The following is a 19,048-nucleotide window of genomic DNA, read 5'->3' on the forward strand; positions in this document are numbered from 1 at the left end:
TTTTAAGTGCACAGTACTCTTCCTACAGTAGACCTATAGGAGCTCATGAGTAATGGTGGCTGTTAAAGGACAAGACCGTTTTTTTGACATTGGGCCCTTGATTTCACATTATAACATGATGTTCTACTCACCCCTGCTTGTTGTTGGTAATTTGGAGCTGTTCCGAAGATATTCGAGAGGCGTCTGGCTGCTCTCTTGAGATATTCGGCCATGAAACGGTTTCCTATGGGCAACGTTATACAGGCACAAACTTACTTAAAAAAATCCGGGTTACTGTAATTTTGATTTTTTTGTCGTAAAGTGGGTGTTACTGACGTCATCGTCGTGCTACCACAGACAGCCCACAGACCTGCTGCCTATTTATTCATTCGGCTAAAATTCAAAATTACAGTAACCCGGATTTTTTTAAGTAAGCGACGCACCTCCACGTTATCAGTGCTAGTGTACAGTAATTAATAAATTATAAACAGCATAGTTTGTGCCTGTATAACGTTGCCCATAGGAAACCGTTTCATGGCCGAATATCTCAAGAGAGCAGCCAGACGCCTGTCGAATATCTTCGGAACAGCTCCAAATTACCAACAACAAGCAGGGGTGAGTAGAACATCATGTTATAATGTGAAATCAAGGGCCCAATGTCAAAAAAACGGTCTTGTCCTTTAAGGCTGTGGCAGTTTATACAGTTTATACAGTTGTTTCTTCCGGGATAGTCGACACTGTTTTTGTGGATCCATCTATGCGCAAGGCAGTGCATATTTTTTTAAGCCCGAGTTAGTGTTTATATTAGTCTGTGTAACACATGATAAACTCGCTAATTAGTTTGTTATCACAGCTAGGACCCACCTAGAGTACAGGCACACGAGCTGTGAAAAACAGAGAGAGAAAAAATTACCCCGAAAAACAAACCAAAAAATAAATTGTTTGTTTTTTAAGTGAATGCAGTACGCTTCCGTACTATCTAATACTGCAACTCGAGTAAATACTTAGGGCACCGTATACATTTGTAAACTGTGATATAAAGATGTAAAGTTTTTTTAGATACCACAGCATTTTCAAGAATAAGGCGAGCCCCCCAAAAAAAGGGGTAAAGACGAGGTAGCAGAACATAAAAAAAAATATTACAATCAAACAAGAAAACATATGAAGCCCAAAACTGTGATGTTTCAATCGTTCCACCGAATGTGCAAAGTGACTGCTACATGACATGCAAAGCAGTTAGATTCTATCCAAGCGGTGTAGTGTAGGCTCTTGCTGTGATTCAGATGAGGCCATGACAGAGTGAGCGCTTCATGCCAAACTGGTAGTTAGCAGATGGTAGAATCTGGGACCAGCGGGAAAGAGGTGGCTGGCAGAATATGCTAACAAGGTGCAACTGAGAATCAGTCGTGAGCGGCTACATATCAAGATGGACGGTAGAAGAGAAGCCATTGGGTTTATATGCAGACGGGTGGTTAAAATAAAAAATGGATAAAATAAATGAAAAGGAAGTCAATAATCGGCAGATTGTTTTTCTGTGTATAAAAGTGTTGTGCTGCTACCAATCTACCAAGACAGAAAAATCTATCCAGATTAACTTTTTTACTCTCTCTCTTTTTCATCACGCTCTGCTGTTCAGAACTTTGATCTAAAATAAAATAACAGATATCCAATTAAAGTGACATGTCTTTGCTTTAATGTGAGAGGAGGCCAATTTAAAAAGATCTGTGTGAGTTCTCACACCTCGAACACAATGAGCCCCGTGTGAAAAGTGCAGAGGCAGAATAGAGGGCAAAGATGATGTGTCTGACGGTGTAGGCTGTCAGAGAGCCAAATTATATATGTAAAGGAGAGCCAGAGATGTGGAACCATACCGCTGTAGGCGCCCACGCTGCTGCTCTTCCTCTGATTTCACAACGCAAAATGCTGTCTGAAAGAACTCGGTTCTCAGTCAGTGGCGTGCACAGGAGAACAGATATTCACAGATATGTTTTTTTTCTTTTCCCAGAATGATTTCCATCGTGCCATCCAGAGGACGCACTCTGCCATGTTCAACCAGGTGTTCATCCTCATCTGCACGTTGCTCTGTCTGGTTTTCACTGGGTGAGTGAACATCTGCTGTTCAGACAGCCTCTGGCAGTGGACATGGTGTGGTGTTGGCAGTTATTGTCACAGTGGTGAGGTCAAAGGTGGATAGTCTTTCTGCGATGATCAAATTTGACAGAAAGACACCTTGAAAAAGCAACGCAGCCTCTTTCTGTTCCTGTTAATAACAAAGCAAGTAAGAGATGCAAGGATTTCCGGAGGCATTTGGCTAAAATTGACATATTCCCTTCATATTTTAACCTGGATTACTTTTCTATCACAGTGTTTTAGTTTCAAAGTTAAAGGGCCTTAAGCACCTTTACATTGTCAGTACTTGGTAACACCTGCTTTGGAAAATATCACTGCTTAAATAATGCCAAGAAGAGTCTTTCAGTTTTAGTAGGGCTGTCCACGACATCACTTTTGGGTCTTGAGATATCTGGCTGCAATTCACAGGGAATAGTTGAAGCTCCATCCATGGTGAGAGGTGGACAGCTCACTGACAGTACAGACGGGAGGCATGGAGACCTCTTCCTGCTTTGGGGAATAAACACCCTTCTTTCACAGTGTAGTTCTGTCAAGTCTTTGTCCAAAATCTTATATTTGCAGCGAGATACTTTAAAGAGAGGAGATTAAAGCCGTTATTGGGGTCTAAAAAGTCCCTACGTCTACGGACAAAATTGCTGCTCTAGGTTAACAGAAGCTTGAAGTTCGCCGCTGTTCGAAGTTTGACTGACACATAAATCAGCTGCCCAAGCTGAGACAGTCCATTTTCACACATTTAGTGGGGGAAAAAGAGAAAAAACTAAAGTGGAATTCAAAATCGGTTTTACCTGAGAGATAATTGGTAGTTTTCCTCTTTTCTTGCTGAAGTCATTTTTTAAAAGAAATGTGATTTCTGCATTATTCTCAGGCAGCCTTACATGTGCTGTACAGATTTTCAGGGATCTTTAGGTCGGGTGGCTGTGAGGGGCCATGACAAAAACTTCATCATGTGCCCTTTTGGGTGGTTTTAAGACGTGTTTGGGATCATTTTCCTATTGAAGTCATCCCCGCTTCATTCTCAGCTTAAGAAAGAAGCCTGATTTAGTGCGAGGATCTGCTTTTGCTTATATTCCATTAATAAACCGACTCACTCTCCACTCTCTCTCTCTCGCAACCTAATTTTTCTTTTTGGGATGTTTTTTTTCCCCCTTTCTTTATGTACATCAGGAAAGAGTGTTTTGAAAGCAGAGTTTAAAGATACATGGCTAAATTATGGTCATTTAGACACCTCTTGGAGATTTCCAGTTTAAAATCAAATCATGTTTGAGATCAGTGTATCTATGCTCAAATCGCAATGTTGATGTTGAAACAATATATTATCCAACTCCATACATAGATATTCAATTGTTCACCTATTCCTTGTGCTATTTATTTCCACTTTAAAATGCTAAATTACAATTAATAATAGATTATAGGATTAGATTATACCACTTTCTTTTAATCAAAGATTCCACTTTGGCCAAGGTTCTTATTGAACCAGGACTCCCACTCATCACCACCTCCTCTTCACACTGTCAAGTTAGGCAACCTCATTCCCCGTGCCTCAGGATTTCATTAGATCTTCAATCTACCAGGGAGAAAAACACAAATGAATTAGCACAAGCAGCGAGAAGGAACTGATGGAACAATCAGTGGTGTCACTTTAAATGAGATACTGAGCAGGAGCCCACGCTGTATTGACTTTGGTGACCTTTCATCTTGGTCAAATTGAATTCTGATATTCGCTATCAACAAAGCTAATTTGTTATCCTAAAGCAGCTTGTTCAGTGAGATTTGTATTCATGTGTTTGACTTTCTTTACCCGCAGGACATCTGCCTGATGTGTGTTATTTGTGGGGTTTTTCCCGCAGAGCTTGTGGGATCCAGCACCTGGAGAGAGCTGGGAAGCACTTATCCTTGTTTGACTCGTTTTATTTCTGCATCGTCACCTTCTCCACTGTGGGCTACGGGGATGTCACGCCACAGATCTGGCCCTCCCAGTTGCTGGTGGTCATTCTCATCTGCGTTGCTTTGGTAGTCCTCCCACTGCAGGTATGGACCAGATAATCAATCAAACCAGAGCTTCCCAAAGTGCAGCGGGGACGTTTTACACTTTAACACGTGTACCATGTCACAGATCTGTCTTAGAAATGGATTACATGATTAGAAAGGTTTTGACTTTCTGCCTCTGTGACTGTCCTTGATGAGGTTATCATCAAATATTAAGATGAGGCTTTTTGAAGCTGATGCTGGCTGACAGCAAATTAAAATCTTAAGAAGGTGCTTGCTTCTCTGACGGTATTTGCTGCAGTTGAAGTTTGCAAATGTCACTTAAAATTTAGGCCACATTCACGCTCATTCAGTCCAACGACTGACTGAACACTTCACATCCTCATCACTTCAAATGTCACGAAGGGTGTAATGATCCTGCAGTGCAAACTGCGCGAGAAATAGAACTCAGCCACAATTTTTCATGCCAGCCGCATTCCAGACAACAAATGTGCCTTTTTTTGGTTATGTATCTATTTCTTGCTGCTTTGGACTTCACGCTGGTGTTGTCGTTACTGTGTCAGTTTGAAGAGCTAGCATACCTGTGGATGGAGAGCCAGAAGTTGGGGGGAAACTACAGCCGCCACCGGGCGCAGACAGAGAAGCACGTGGTGCTGTGTGTCAGCTCACTGAAGATAGACCTGCTGATGGATTTCCTCAACGAGTTCTACGCTCATCCCAGACTACAGGTGCAGTGGAGAGATTAGCCGACGCACGAGCAGAATAGCTTTAGAATGTGATTAACTTTTTCAGGTGTTCTCTCCTGTACTCGTGAGGGAGAAAGTTTCTACAAAACATTTTAAGATTTTAAGCCAATTGTGGAAGTAGTTTAAACCGACGGCACTTTAAGAATGCCATCACAAATGTTTAGTTGACGTTTTTAGTAGGGCTGGGCGAGTTAACTCGTTATTATCGCGTTAACTCGTTAATTATTCCAATGCGGGACTCAAACCGGAGCAAACTGCAGCGAGGACTATAGCCTCTGTACATGGGGCGCCTGCTCAACCCACTAAGCCACAGACCACCCCCGTTTTTATTAATTATTTTATTATTGTACAAGTCTGTTGCTTACAGGCTTTTATTTTGTAAAAGTCTGTTGCTGTCTGCTGCGGAACAGGAAAATAAAGTAATCGGCGGATCCACCAAACATGGAGAAGGGTACGGAACTTTTACTCGGCCATTTTCATTTTAAAGTTCTTCCAGACGGCGGAGTCGACAGAACCAAAGTCATCTGCAAACACTGCCAAGTTGAATTGTCTTCTCACCGTAGTAGTTCCAGTCTAAAATATCACTTAAAGGCAAAACACACAACTGATAGCAGCAAGTCATTCAAGGAAACAGACAGTGGAGCGAGGCTTCTACAGAAAAACTACAGAAAGATGCTGATGTTAAAAGTGTGTTTGCACAACAAATGTTATGGCACTTTCATTCATATGGCAGCACATTTAAAATAAAACTAAATGCTAAAAGCTATACACTACTTTTGAATTCATTTTTGGATTTTGCGTACAAATGCGATTAATCGTGATTAATCAGGGAAAATGTGATTAATTAGATAAAAAAAATGTAATCGTTGCCCAGCCCTAGTTAATAGTTTCCTTTGAGATATTTCTGTGCCGCTTGGTTTGATCTTGTTTTATCCAGTTAAAGTTGTCTCAGACAGGTTGTACCTTTGAGGGTCACATGTCATTGATTCTTTATGCCATACATGAAGATGAAAGATTTTTCTCTGTTCCAGGACTACTACGTTGTGATCCTGTGTCCGACAGAGATAGACATTCAGGTTCGGCGTATCCTCCAGATCCCCCTGTGGTCCCAGAGGGTTATCTACCTGCAAGGATCTGCCCTCAAAGACCAGGACCTGATGAGGGCCAAGTGAGAAAGCACGGCTTGTAACCCCACATTTAGACAAAACACGTGAAAGCAGAGATCGTGCACGTCCTTTTTTCAGTCGAGTGTTACATTGTGTTCTTTTTTTTTATATATGCTTTGGATAAGAATCTAAGATAAGTTCAAATTCAGAGTCATCCACCGGGAATGCAGAGCCGCTGAAGTGCAATTACAAGGGGCAGTTCGCTTGGCTGCCCTCTGTTTGCACATCAGTGTAATGGGATTTCACTTTACATTGATCATCTGCTCACAGGGATAGAAGTTGTCATTGAGCACACTGAAATTGGTCTGACCTGCCAATACTCCCTGTACCAGTATAACTGATATACTCTTAAGGCTGCTTCAGCTGATCTCTCTGCTCGAAGGCAGATGTTGTTTTGCAACTTACTTTATGATCCGACACTTGAAATGGAGTAAAGCTACCTCTCAGTGGCAGATTCATGTATTTGTTCAGGAGCCCAACCCCTCCCCAACATGAGCATTTAAATGTGCAGGTAATTAGTTAAGGCAATTTCATGCACTGATTTTTGATATTACACAACACACACTAAAAAAAACATTTCTACCACTCGTGTGCAGCGAGCTCTGCCATCATAGGGGCTGTTAACTCCCCTTCCTTGTATTCTCGGAACATTTAACAATCCATACCCAGCCAGACACTCGAATTATAAATGTTGCAATGACTGAACTTTCCCCCTCGCGGCCACCAGCCGGCGACCGGATCATCATTAATCTGTTTTTCAATCATTTAGGATGGACGATGCTGAGGCCTGCTTCATCCTGAGCAGCAGGAATGAAGTGGACCGAACCGCTGCTGTGAGTCACATGAACAGAAACTTGTCAAAGCAGAGGCAGACTGTGTTTACAGATTAAAACCCTCTGATGAAAAGAGTCATTTTAGCAGAGGCTCATAAGCAGTCTCTCAAACAAACTATAAGGTCCATAAATTTCATATTGCTTTTTAAAGCTAAAGCTCTTTATTATTTATAAAGCTATTTCTCTTCCCACAGGATCACCAAACTATTTTGAGGGCCTGGGCTGCAAAGGACTTTGCCCCAAACTGCCCTCTCTACGTCCAGATTCTTAAACCAGAAAATAAGTTTCACGTTAAGTTTGCTGGTTAGTGCGAGAAAGACTGAAAGCATTCAGAAACACAATCGTTTTTGCCATTTCAGTTTAGAAATGTCCTAAATCTGATGGCTCATTGCAGCTGCTCCCTTTTCACAGATCATGTGGTATGTGAAGAGGAGTTCAAATATGCCATGTTGGCACTCAACTGCGTGTGTCCCGCCACAAGCACCTTAGTCACTCTCCTGGTTCACACCTCCAGAGGACAGTAAGTACACATCGCTATTTTCTATGTGTTAAATATTTACACTGTCAGTACATTGTATGTACTCATAGTGCAATGTGTTTGCTTCAAACTACTCTGTCCTGATCATCATATTTTAGCAGACTAGCCTATTTACATAAAGTAAAAGCATTGCAGCAGGGATTTGAACAGTTTAGAATAACATATAACTATTTTATTGAATAATAACTAGTTTGTTCATGATCATGTCACGATTGACTGAACAAATATGGAGTATATTTCAAGATTTTAAATGACAAGTGACCTTTAGTAACCATTGAGAACTTCATTAGGCTGTATAGGTTTCTATTCCGTAGCAGGACAGTTGAATTTGACATTTTCGCTCCTTCTTTTGGGATTTAACTCACAATTTATAGGAACTTGATATATAGAGATGGTTTCATTTAAGTTCATTTTCAATCTTCACAGTGTGATATTGATCATTTGTCATTGTAGACTGCGTACACGTATATTCTATTTCCGTCAGTGAGTTATTTAACATTTTATGCAGGTAGAATGAAACTGGGGAGAACTTGGTGGGAGTAGGTTCAAAATTAATACTGCAGAGAGGCAAATAAAGCCATTCCCTTGATTTTAAGTTGTCTTTTTCACGAGTTAAGATTAGACATAGTTGAGATAAAAACTGAGAAATACAAGACCCTGTTGATAAATTTAGGTATCTAATTTTAAGCATTAACAAACTGTATTTATTTTCTAAAGACAGCAATTGTTGGTAGAAGTCTGACACATAATGTCACTGTAATTCAAGTGAAGAATACTGGGATAATACTTCCAGGGAGGGGCAGATGTCACCGGAGCAGTGGCAGAGGATGTATGGACGCTGCTCAGGAAACGAGGTCTACCACATCCGTCTATGTGACAGCAAGTTTTTCGGAGAGTATGATGGAAAAAGCTTCACTTATGCCTCCTTCCATGCCCACAAGAAGTGAGTAAATCTTCCTCTCGCTTTATCTTGGCTCACTGTGATAAGATTGAATCCTATTCGAGTCATTTGTAATGTCATTTTGAACTACCTTGCAGGTATGGCGTGTGTTTGATCGGAGTGAAGAGGGAGGATAATAAGAGCATCCTTCTGAACCCCGGACCTCGCCACATCATGGCTGCCACTGACACCTGCTACTACATCAACATCACCAAGGAGGAGAACTCGGCCTTCATCTTCAAGCAGGAGGAGAAGCACAACAAGGGTCTGCCCGTCACCGGCCTCTACGACGCCCCCTCCAGGCTGCCAGTGCACAGCATCATCGCCAGCATGGGTAAGAGTTGGAGCCAGAGGCAGAAAAATGACGTTCACCATTTAAGATTTGTCTGATGTAAGGAAAAAGGAAAACACAGCAGATGGTTGTTTTTGTCTGAGGACCAGTCTAAGCATCTGGCCGCTGACATGGTTCCCATGTAAGAGGAGAAAATGGATGCTTTGGTTGTTTATTTTGAATTGCGTTCTGAACATTTCTGAAAGGTGGCTGCCTTGGTGATGCTTTCGCTGACGGTTATGCATGAATTTTTTCTTTGTTTTTTTTTCCATTCGTTGGCTGATATTATTGTAATTTACTTTTTTTTTTGCGCTCATGAAAGTTGATCAGGCCACCTTATATGGTAAGTTTCTGCATGGCACATCTAAACAATTTAAACAATATAAAGGCTCAGTAATGTTCCACCATTGCTTTACACATACTTTGATATTTGTCTCTTGTTTTTACATATATCACATAATTGCAGAACTGATGATATATGGACTGCACCTGTCATGTATTTGATATATCCGAGAGATGCATTGTGCTGTTATCATGCCTCATCTTATAAACAGCTCATCTGTCTTGCTATTAATTTTCCTAATGTTTGCGTACTAAGAGCAGTACATTTTCTCCTCAAGGTGAAACAGCTAAGTTCAAGAGGATAAAAGGACTGATGGGCTAAAATGCTGACCAAGTTAAATGGTCCTGAGAATGTGAAAAGTGGCCATTGGCTCGCCACTTAATTTATGTGCAAATTACAGTAAAAGTGCTGCATATGATCATCTCAGCTCATCTAATTTTCAGGCACTGTAGCCATAGATCTCCAGAACCCAGATCCACCCGAGGAAAGCGGCAAACTGACCTTACCAACGGAGAACGGCGCTGGGAGCCGCAGGCCAAGCATCGCACCCGTCCTGGAAATCGCCGACTCCTCTGCTATTCTGCCCTGCGACCTCCTCAGCGACCAATCAGAGGATGAGACCAACCAATCGGATGAGGAAGGCTCTGTAGGGTCGGAGTAAGTAAACTATGCGTCACGATGCTGTAAGGTGCAAAGTGGCAGTGATTAATGTGTTCGTAATGACAGGGAGGCGTGCATTCCCCTTTAAGTTGAGGCTCGTCTCCGGTGTCCCTGTGAAGATTTCTGCAGTCAACACTCCCTTATGAGTGTCATCAAACTAAAGGTGCCATAGTGCCATCATGTGGTCATGAGTTGCTAGCTACATGTCAAACTGGATGTAGTTGCAGGCGAGTTGGATTTTCTTATTTGCGAAGTAAAGAGCAAAGAGAAACTGATTAGGGTAATTGTATGTGACACATCAGAAATCAAAGGACACAGATTCAAAACAATTAGAGCTCAACAGACTTCTTAATGCCATTAGTTCTTCAGGCTTTCAAACATCATTAATGCGAGCAGAGCTGCAGTAGAATTTAATAATGAGCTGAAAACCAGTAGCATTATTGAATTTGCAGAAAGTCAGTGCGATAGTCAATACAATTAAGTAATGATGAAAGTGAAGAAGAGGGATTTGGTTATTCTGAGAGATCTTTTCAGTGTAGAAGCCACTCTCTTTGTTCATGCTTTACGTAAATGTTCAAATAAAACCACATTTCCTGAGAAACTATAGAGGCGAATGTGGAGATGAAAGCAACTGAGTTGAAAGATGGTCAATAAGGATGGGCGATCTGATGATGTCATTCTATGGACGACCTTAGTTCAGCATAGGATCTGCTGTTCAGTGGCAGCATACAGATCCCATCAGTAAATAAGTATCAGCGCAGAATTTTCTTTCTCTGGTGGTGCATGAAAAATGACAGCGAGTCGACCAACATCCTGAAAAGAGTGTCAGAGTTTTAAGAATAAAATCAATAAAAAGATTTATGAGCTTTGACTTTACTTCCAGGCAGCTGTTGGCAAATAATCATGTGATCACGTGAGTTCCACCAAGTCTTTTGGGAAAATCCATCACAGTATGATCATTAGGCCAAGTCACCCACTTCTATGCCACCTCAGGTGCACAGTATCTTACTGTTAATTGTTTTTAATTCCTTTGAATTATTTTATTTGTTTCTTTTTATATTCTTTTATGTATTTTTAATGCTTCTTCCAATGCTTTTATTTTATGTAAAGCACTTTGAATTGTTTTGTACATGAAATGTGCTATACAAATAAATTTGACTTTGACTTTGACTTCTAGTGATCACCATGACTGTTGGTAATCTGATAGTTAAAGCAAAGCTCATTTGTTTCTTACTTTCTTCAACTTTTTTCAGGTCAACTTCTTTGGCTCTGCTAAATTTCAGTTTGTTTTTCAAATTTCTTCTTTGTTCTCCACTAGTTTTGTAAAGGGCTACCCTCCAAACTCGCCCTACATTGGCAGCTCTCCAACTTTGTGCCACCTCCTGCCACAGAAGGCTCCATTCTGCTGCCTTCGCCTCGACAAGGTCAATTCACGCTCTTAGGCGGTCGGGCAAAATTTGCATACATGCGTTAACTGTTTTTCCTTTCAGAGCACCGCATCTCAGAGCCAAACTGACTTCCTTCTGAACTCTGTCTCCACCCAGGGCTGCGCACATTACAGCTTTGAGGATGCCAAGGCGTATGGCTTCAAGAATAAGCTGATTATAGTGTCTGCAGAGACCGCGGGAAATGGTCTCTACAACTTCATTGTTCCTCTGCGGGCTTATTATCGGCCCAGGAAGGAGCTGAACCCCATAGTGCTGCTGCTGGACAACCCGTAAGACTGTTCAACCTCTGGTCCAGCCTGGTTTTTACTCATTAGTTCTTAATATGATTATGAATTTGCAATGCTTGTGCATGTTTTTAGGAGTAGGAAAAAAAAAAAAAGCTATCAATACTGTATCATATACATATAAAACGTATGATGCAACTGGAATATTGGCAGAAACGGGCTTCAGTGTGTACTGCTATCTCGTGTTGACAAAGATATTCCAGTGAGAGCGTTTGTTAGATATTTTCTAAGGAGAACATTTTCAGAGAGCCAGAAATGCCTGCAGCAGATTTATTCAATCACAGCCTGAAGTATATACGGGTTAGAATACTCTTCCTGCCCCAACAGTAGATAAAAGGACGAAAGGAAAAAGCATCATTCATAAGAAGAAGCTTCTCCTACAGAAAACTCAAATTCAAAAAGAATGTAAAGAAATGGATGTGTTGTAGTGTTTTACTGTCATGTTTTGTTATTGATTGACAGCTACGTGTGGGCTTGATATTTTGGGAAAATGTGGTTGTTTCATGTAGTGATATGCAATTTAAAACAATCAAATCGTTAGAGAACCTGTTGCACCAGCTGGGACTGTGGTTTAAAGATAAGGAATCCTTCTCTTGTTATTCACATAAGCCTATTTGTGTGTTTGGACATGAAAACTGTGGCTTTCATTAACTTTGGTCACATTAGTGCTAAAACATAAACTACACACACAAAAAAAGAGCCAAGAAAGCTCAGGCTTAAAAAAACAAACAACCCAAAAAAAACAAAAAACCTGAGGTGTTTCCATAGCAACCTGTTTTTGTAAAACCTCCCATTGCTTTCCAGAATTAAGTATTGATTTCCCTCTTGTTCCAGAAGAAATTGAAGTAAATATCCCCTGACATCATCAGCAAGCAGATTTCAGGATATTACTCAAACAGCCTGATACGCTGCCGCCGGGGTATACAGAGATAATTAGTGTTGGGTCCTGTTTCCTGTTCTCTGCAGACCAGACAACCACTTCTTAGAGGCCATTTGCTGCTTTCCAATGGTTTACTTCATGGCTGGAACTATCGATAAGTAAGTGCTCTTATTTTTATTTTTAATGTACGTATTGTTTTTTTCTTTGTAATAGTCCCCAGAGGCACAGCTGTTGTATAACTCTCATATGATTACACAGTAGATGATGATGTACATTGAAACATAAATGAAACCGTAGAGTTGGGTTCATTTAAATAGGATCATACAAACAATTTTCTCATGAATTCTTTAATCTGTGGCTACTTTGTGGAGTTCTAATTTAGTAATGCATGAGATGTACACTTAAAAAAACAAGATAAAGTAACTGAGCATATTGGATACTTGTATACTCTGTATATTCTGACAAACTGAGATGTAACGAACGCTGTTTTCTGAATGCACTAGCTTGGACAACCTGCTCCAGTGTGGCATAATCTACGCCGACAACTTGGTGGTTGTGGACAAGGAGAGCACCATGAGTGCTGAGGAAGACTACATGGCAGACGCCAAGACCATCGTCAACGTCCAGACCATGTTCAGGTAACAGACGGAGTGTTTCTCTGTGTGGAAGCGTCAGCCGTTTATCCTTTATGAGACCTTTATGTTTTGGGACGAGGGTACACCACATTCACATTATGAACATTTGCTCTCACTAAGGTGCTGAGTGTTGGTTTTTGGAGTTTAACGGCACAGAGAGTGAGTTCAGCTCACCAAAGCTCTGAAACTGCTCTTTTATTTGCATCCACAATTAAAATCCTTTATCACCAGCGCCTCTGGTCTTCTTCTATGCACAAAGCATTTGAGTAAAATCCCCTCTTTCTTTTATCGCACCCTTACTTAGGTTGTTCCCCAGTCTCAGCATCATCACCGAGCTCACACACCCGTCCAACATGAGGTTCATGCAGTTCAGAGCAAAGGACTGCTACTCACTGGCTCTGTCCAAACTGGAGAAGGTGAGTGTTTTGAGACAGTTTGGGGAGGTCCGTTACTTTCCCTTCCTGTTATTATCTGCCTACTTATTTAATTCACTGATGGATTGTGGTGAGCTAAACCTTCACAAACAAATAAAGCTTGTCATTAATAGCCCGAAGGCTTGAATTATGGCCATAGAGTTACAAGATGGACATTTTTTTCCTTCTCTTGCCTTTTAAACGTGTTTTTTCTACCATTTTTTTTACTTCTACACACTACAGATGCTCTTGCAGAGCAAATGCATAAGAAGAGTAGTTTGGTGTACGCACAGAGCAAAGGGAGTTGTTCTGTTTCTCAAATGTGTTTGGGGGTTTTTTTGGTGGCTTTTTTCAGATAGAGCGTGATAAGGGCTCCAACCTGGCCTTCATGTTCCGGCTGCCGTTCGCTGCAGGCAGAGTTTTCAGTATCAGCATGCTCGATACGCTGCTTTACCAGGTAGGATAACACACTTCTGGGGTTAAAGTTTGGTTCTTTATGGCAAAGTTCTGCTTAAATATTGACGTCAGAACAATGTAACCTCATCACTATTCTGCAGTCGTCATTAGTTGTTGTCACAAATGACTGCTAACTGTTTTTAATTTATGCTGCAAAAATCGTTTCCCATTTTGGGGTTCACTAAGTATTATTAAAGACACGCGCACGTGTGCCGGGGATCTCATCAGTCTCTGATGCAAGGAAATAGTTCATGGCGGTTGTATCGGTATTTTATGGGCCCATTTTTACCGCAGTCCGTGTCTCTTTTGACAGTCGTTCGTTAAGGACTACATGATCGCCATTGCGCGGCTTCTTCTCGGTCTGGACACCACGCCTGGCTCTGGCTACCTGTGTGCTGTAAGTAGCAAAGCCTCTGAGCGTTAGTGAATAAGTGTGCCTGCTGTGCGGCAACCTGACCGCCAGTCACTCTTCTCAGATGAAGATCACAGAGGAGGATCTGTGGATCAGAACGTACGGCAGACTCTTCCAGAAGTTTTGCTCCTCCAGCGCTGAGATCCCCATCGGGATCTACCGCACCGAGTCCCACATGTTCTCCACGTCAGAGGTAAGTTTGATGAGACGCTTAATGTCTGATCGCTGACATCAGATGGGCTTTGCTTTTCCTCTTTATTTATCCCTCCTTTTAGTGTTTTCTTCGATATCTACTGATGTTCTTGCTCAAAGCTCTCATGAAGCCCATCCTTGCTTTTCATTCTTTCCGCTTTCATTAGTCCTCTCCTTCGATGCCTTCCTTTTGTTTGAGTTGTTTTATGTTCACTTCATAGGCTAATGCATTAGTGGATAAGTGCTTTGGCTCAAACAATCCTCACTCACTTTGACAAATGTCTTTCTAATTATTAACAAATAGTCGAACTGCAGATGAATCAGTAATTGACAAACTCCCCAGCCATCAAATACCAGTGAACAGTTGCTGTCTGGTGTTCATTTCCTGCTTTGAACAGTAAATACAAAGTTTTTTCCAATTCAGGTGTTGAATTTGAGGCTGTAAATCATTTAATTTGCTTTGGATGCCCCCATCTTTCATTGCATCCTCCTCTCTTCGGTTGTCTATCTGTCCACTTATTTCAGGGCAGGGACACTAATGCACAGGTAAGACCCAGATGCGCTTCATTTTGATCATTCAGTTTGCTGTCACCTGCGGATTGGAAAGATGCTTTCAGGGTCATACAAGTCAGTATTTCTTCTCGGGATTCGTGTTCACATTTCCTCCCTCCTCTCGTAGTCTCAGGTGTCCGTCAACATGGAGCAGGGCGAGGAGCACCGCGAGCGCGGGGAGTCCTGGAAGGAGAAGACGGCCCACCGAAATTCCACCACGAGCGATCAGTCCGAGCACCCTCTGCTGAGGAAGAAGAGCATGCAGTGGGCGCGGCGGCTGAGCAGGAAGAGCGCCAAACCGGCGAGCAGGGCAGAGCGCATCTCTCAGCAGAGACTCAATTTGTATCGGCGCTCTGAGCGGCAGGAGCTGTCCGAGCTTGTCAAGAATCGCATGAAGCACCTTGGCCTGCCCACTGTGGGATACGGTGATTCTCAGCTCTGTAATATTGCATTAAAATCACAGCTTAGAAGCAGAAATAATGAAACTGGTTGACTTAAGACTCTGTGGGTGAAGCTTTAGAATCAGAGGGGAGCAAACTTTCCGCAGGTGAAGACGCAGTTATACCTGCAATAGCACATGCGGTGGATAAAATCATAATTGGTAGGATCTGAAAGTTTTTAAAAGATCTCAGGATAAGTGAGTTATTTTGCTCGTTTTCCTTCTAAATGAACGTTTCCGTGGTTAGAAAGATGTTTCTCCCAGGTGATCTCTTCTGATTGCAGGTGTTGTTGCTCTAATGGGCAAAAATAACACAAGTGAAAAAAGAGATTGTACTTTTCTCCAGGATTTCAGCTTTCAGGCCACTCATTACTCTTATTTTTCCAAAGCTTCTCAGAAGAACTGCAGCGTGGACACCGCTGTTTATAAAACCTGCTACTTTGATGTGTGAACAACGTTTCTGTGAGACAATTGTTAACACAGCATATATGATTTTCCAGCAGGATTTGTGGCGAACTTTGTGAATTGTGGGAAGAATTCTCAGTTAAAGATGTGAGGAATTAATCACCAAACAACAAGTGCTCCTTGTAGTTTAAGGACCGATCATTTCTTTGAAATATCAGCCACAGGCTACAGTTTAGTTTGGTTTTGATTTATGGATATTACCAACAAATCCTAGTTTTCACTGGAATTATATAAAGATAAATCACAAGGCAGGGGATTTATATATCAAAGGGGCATAGGTAGCAGATGGGATACTTGGACCTTGCTTAATTAGTTTTTTTGCTGCATAAAGTTTAGTTTTCTCTTAAATTACATTGCATAACTGTCCGTATTAGCTGTAATAAATAGCATTTTAATGGTAAAAGTTACCCAGAGCATTGCATGTAGATAGCATCGGCTATAATAGCCGAGACGCTCTTTAGGCTCAGATTTCAGGTGATCATTTAATTTCGCTCACTGAGGTTTTACTCAACCAGTTCAATTGTTTCTGCCCTTTGAGCTGCTCTGTGTGTTAAAACTCCAATTACTCGAGTCATTTTATCTCCATAGTAGACATCATTACCATTCCTCCGCGCCTTCATTTTCCCTCAGAATATCACATCAGTCTCATCAAACTTTTCTTCCATTTGCTATTTGCTACACACACACAACCTACCCATGACCACACCAACACATGACTGTCAACATGTCATGCATGAAGACTTCATCAGTTGCCTGAATTCTTATCTGCTCACCTCTCTATTGTTTCTGTCTCCTCTTCGCTTCATCCATCAAAGCAAAAGCGGAATCTCACTCCAGATGTGCTGCATTTTGCTGAATCTAACACACCTGAGCATTCGCTGCTCCTAAAGCTCTATATCTCATTAGGTACCATCACTGTTGGTGAGGATTTATCCAGCAGACACATACCATGCAACATATAAATCATCTGGAATTGATTCTGTACTCATGCATGGGTTCCTACACTGCTCTGACATTTTCTGGCTCACTTTGAATCTGCAGATGCGTTTGACTGCCTGATCTTTTCATTTGTTTTTCTCCTTCTTTCTCTGACCCCTCTGTTTTCCCTCCTTTTGGCTTGTAGAGGATGTTTCTAATCTCACTGCGAGCGATGTCATGAATCGAGTAAATCTAGGATATTTGCAAGGTAATTTGTGTGCCGTTTATAACTCCTTTGCAACATGTGAGTGGTAACGTCCATCCATCTGTCTGATGGAGAAAGGAATTTGTCCTTTCGCCAGCATCCAGTGAAGATCACAGAACAATGATGCTTATCTGTAGCAGATGTTTGTCTTTGTTTTAATCTTTGCATAATCTGTTTTAGTTGAACGTAAATTAATGACAAATGAGGACATTAAAGTTAACAGTGAATGCCATTGCTTAGAGTTGCAGGACATTTCAGAGCACCCGTATACAGAGGGGACCAGGCCGTCAGGTTAGCTGGTTAATCACAGTACTTCAACTTTACTGCATGAGCGTGAGTGTGGGTGTGTGTGTGTGTGTGTGTATGTGTGTGTGTTTGTGTTGCTGCCAGAGTGAGCGGTAGATAAACAGCCGACCTCTCACTATCTCACTCCTCTCTCTGTCTATCTGGTCTTTGCTGCATTGTGTTCCCGTGAGGTGACTTCCCATATGGCTAGAGTCCTGCAGGGCATCAGAGAATGGCTTAAAGAGTGGAGTGGAGTGCATTATGTCTGTGGATGGAAGGTTAGACGTGAAACGCAAACGTTGACCCTTTCGTGTAGCTGAGTAGTGTGCGGCCGAGGCGCTCTATGCATTACGACTGCATACCATGGCCACGTACATTTAGGCTACAAAAACGGGCAGAATACAAACTGTAGCCGGTTTGGTCTGTTTACCAGAAGTGCTCCCGTTGGTTGGTCGCTCAGTACTTCTCCAAACTTCATTTAAAATTAAACCTGATCGCTTCAGTCTTTAATTGAAATGTAGCCAAACATCCATTGTATGTGCTCTCTTGAGAGTTGGAGAAAGAGTTTGTACTGAACGGGATTTTCATTTGTTCCACACAGAAAGTGTTTGACGGCTGCAGTTTTTTTTGCTTTGCATGTTGGAGCACCTTCAGCATCTAATCTCACAGATATGTTGTACCGGAGCTTTGGCAGTGTTGCTGTTGTTTTTATGGCAGCTGGCAAGCAGCTCTGTGCGTTACTGCCATCTTGTGGTGGTAGTTGCGCATCACTACAAACTGCCAGGTAGTTAGTTATCAGAAAAGTAGTTATCAGTCGGATTACAATAGTCGCACAACTATGTCAGTAACATGATTGGATAAAGATAAACGTGGAGCATGAACCAGAAGTAAGCAAGCCGTCATTACATCTCAGCTGCATAATGTCATTAAAAAAAGATTCCGATCTCTTTAAAGCCAAAATCACTGCACGGGCTCAGGAACAACATGACAAAGTTTACAAATTTGACTTAAAGCACAACGTTTTGCTCCTAATTTTCCTCAAACCGCCAACGAAAAACCCTTTGGCCATGGTATGATTCACATTCATCCCAGTGAGTGTTCTGTAGTAAAGTCCAGATATGAGCAGAATGCAGACTTTCATTTAACCGGGTAGATTCAGCTTAGAGCTGAAGAGCCAGCAGCAGGTTGACTTCTTCCACTCTCACACTCCCAATGTGTTCTGCTTCACTCTCAGTTTGGTCCGGGTCGCTCTGCGTTTGGTCCGGTGTGACGGATGCTGGAGCATGCCCTGTGTGTCTGTGTCACATGTCACCTCTGGGGGCGGGTTTGTGGTGGGGCTGAGTGTCGTCCGTTGGCATGGCAACTTGCAGCCTTTACCAGCCTGCTGGTCCAGTGTGGAATGCGCAGGACGTAAGAAGGAATGTGGTGGAGGGGTAATTGTGGCGTAGCCGCGGACGCTGTCTGCATGTGGGCTCCATCCTGAAGCTGCGCATGGGGATGCTGTTTGGGTCAGCAGGCAGCATGTGGGCCTCCCTTTGTTCCACAAAGTGCCCTGTGAGTAACGGTCAGCCCTTCTCTCTCTTCCACCCCGCCTGGCTTTGTAAAGGGCCACAAGCAGGTGGGTTGTCATGGAGACACACGTGCCCTCCTTTCCCTTCCTCTGTTTATCACATGAACACAAGTAGGAGCCACTGCCAGAGAGCACTCAACACACACACTGATGCACACATACACACGAACACTCACACACAC

The 19,048-nt window shown here is 42.1% G+C and overlaps 1 protein-coding gene across 17 annotated transcripts in view; it reads left to right on the forward strand.

The window, feature by feature from the left end:
• kcnt1b (potassium sodium-activated channel subfamily T member 1b) overlaps nt 1–19,048 on the forward strand; it is a 63,357-nt gene that overhangs the window by 38,469 nt on the left and 5,840 nt on the right. For 6 of the 17 annotated variants that reach the window (XR_012769915.1, XM_075467419.1, XM_075467426.1 and 3 more), the window contains 21 exons: nt 1,985–2,079; nt 3,957–4,137; nt 4,659–4,823; nt 5,873–6,009; nt 6,777–6,840; nt 7,035–7,143; nt 7,252–7,360; nt 8,145–8,321; nt 8,417–8,652; nt 9,436–9,649; nt 10,971–11,076; nt 11,197–11,369; nt 12,351–12,422; nt 12,768–12,902; nt 13,204–13,315; nt 13,668–13,769; nt 14,082–14,165; nt 14,245–14,373; nt 15,052–15,349; nt 16,952–17,014; nt 18,903–18,914. Coding sequence is in view for 15 of the 17 variants with exons in the window: in XM_075467419.1 (XP_075323534.1) it covers nt 1,985–2,079; nt 3,957–4,137; nt 4,659–4,823; nt 5,873–6,009; nt 6,777–6,840; nt 7,035–7,143; nt 7,252–7,360; nt 8,145–8,321; nt 8,417–8,652; nt 9,436–9,649; nt 10,971–11,076; nt 11,197–11,369; nt 12,351–12,422; nt 12,768–12,902; nt 13,204–13,315; nt 13,668–13,769; nt 14,082–14,165; nt 14,245–14,373; nt 15,052–15,349; nt 16,952–17,014; nt 18,903–18,914 (2,773 nt within the window). In the remaining 2 variants the exon portion in view is untranslated. Of the gene's footprint in view, nt 1–1,984; nt 2,080–3,956; nt 4,138–4,658; nt 4,824–5,872; nt 6,010–6,776; nt 6,841–7,034; nt 7,144–7,251; nt 7,361–8,144; nt 8,322–8,416; nt 8,653–9,435; nt 9,650–10,970; nt 11,077–11,196; nt 11,370–12,350; nt 12,423–12,767; nt 12,903–13,203; nt 13,316–13,667; nt 13,770–14,081; nt 14,166–14,244; nt 14,374–15,051; nt 15,350–16,951; nt 17,015–17,251; nt 18,773–18,902; nt 18,915–19,048 lie in introns of those variants that run through there. The other 11 variants (XM_075467422.1, XM_075467427.1, XM_075467425.1 and 8 more) reach the window with 8 other exon arrangements.

This window comes from Odontesthes bonariensis, chromosome 6 (genome assembly GCF_027942865.1).
Source record: "Odontesthes bonariensis isolate fOdoBon6 chromosome 6, fOdoBon6.hap1, whole genome shotgun sequence".
NCBI lineage: Eukaryota > Metazoa > Chordata > Actinopteri > Atheriniformes > Atherinopsidae > Odontesthes > Odontesthes bonariensis.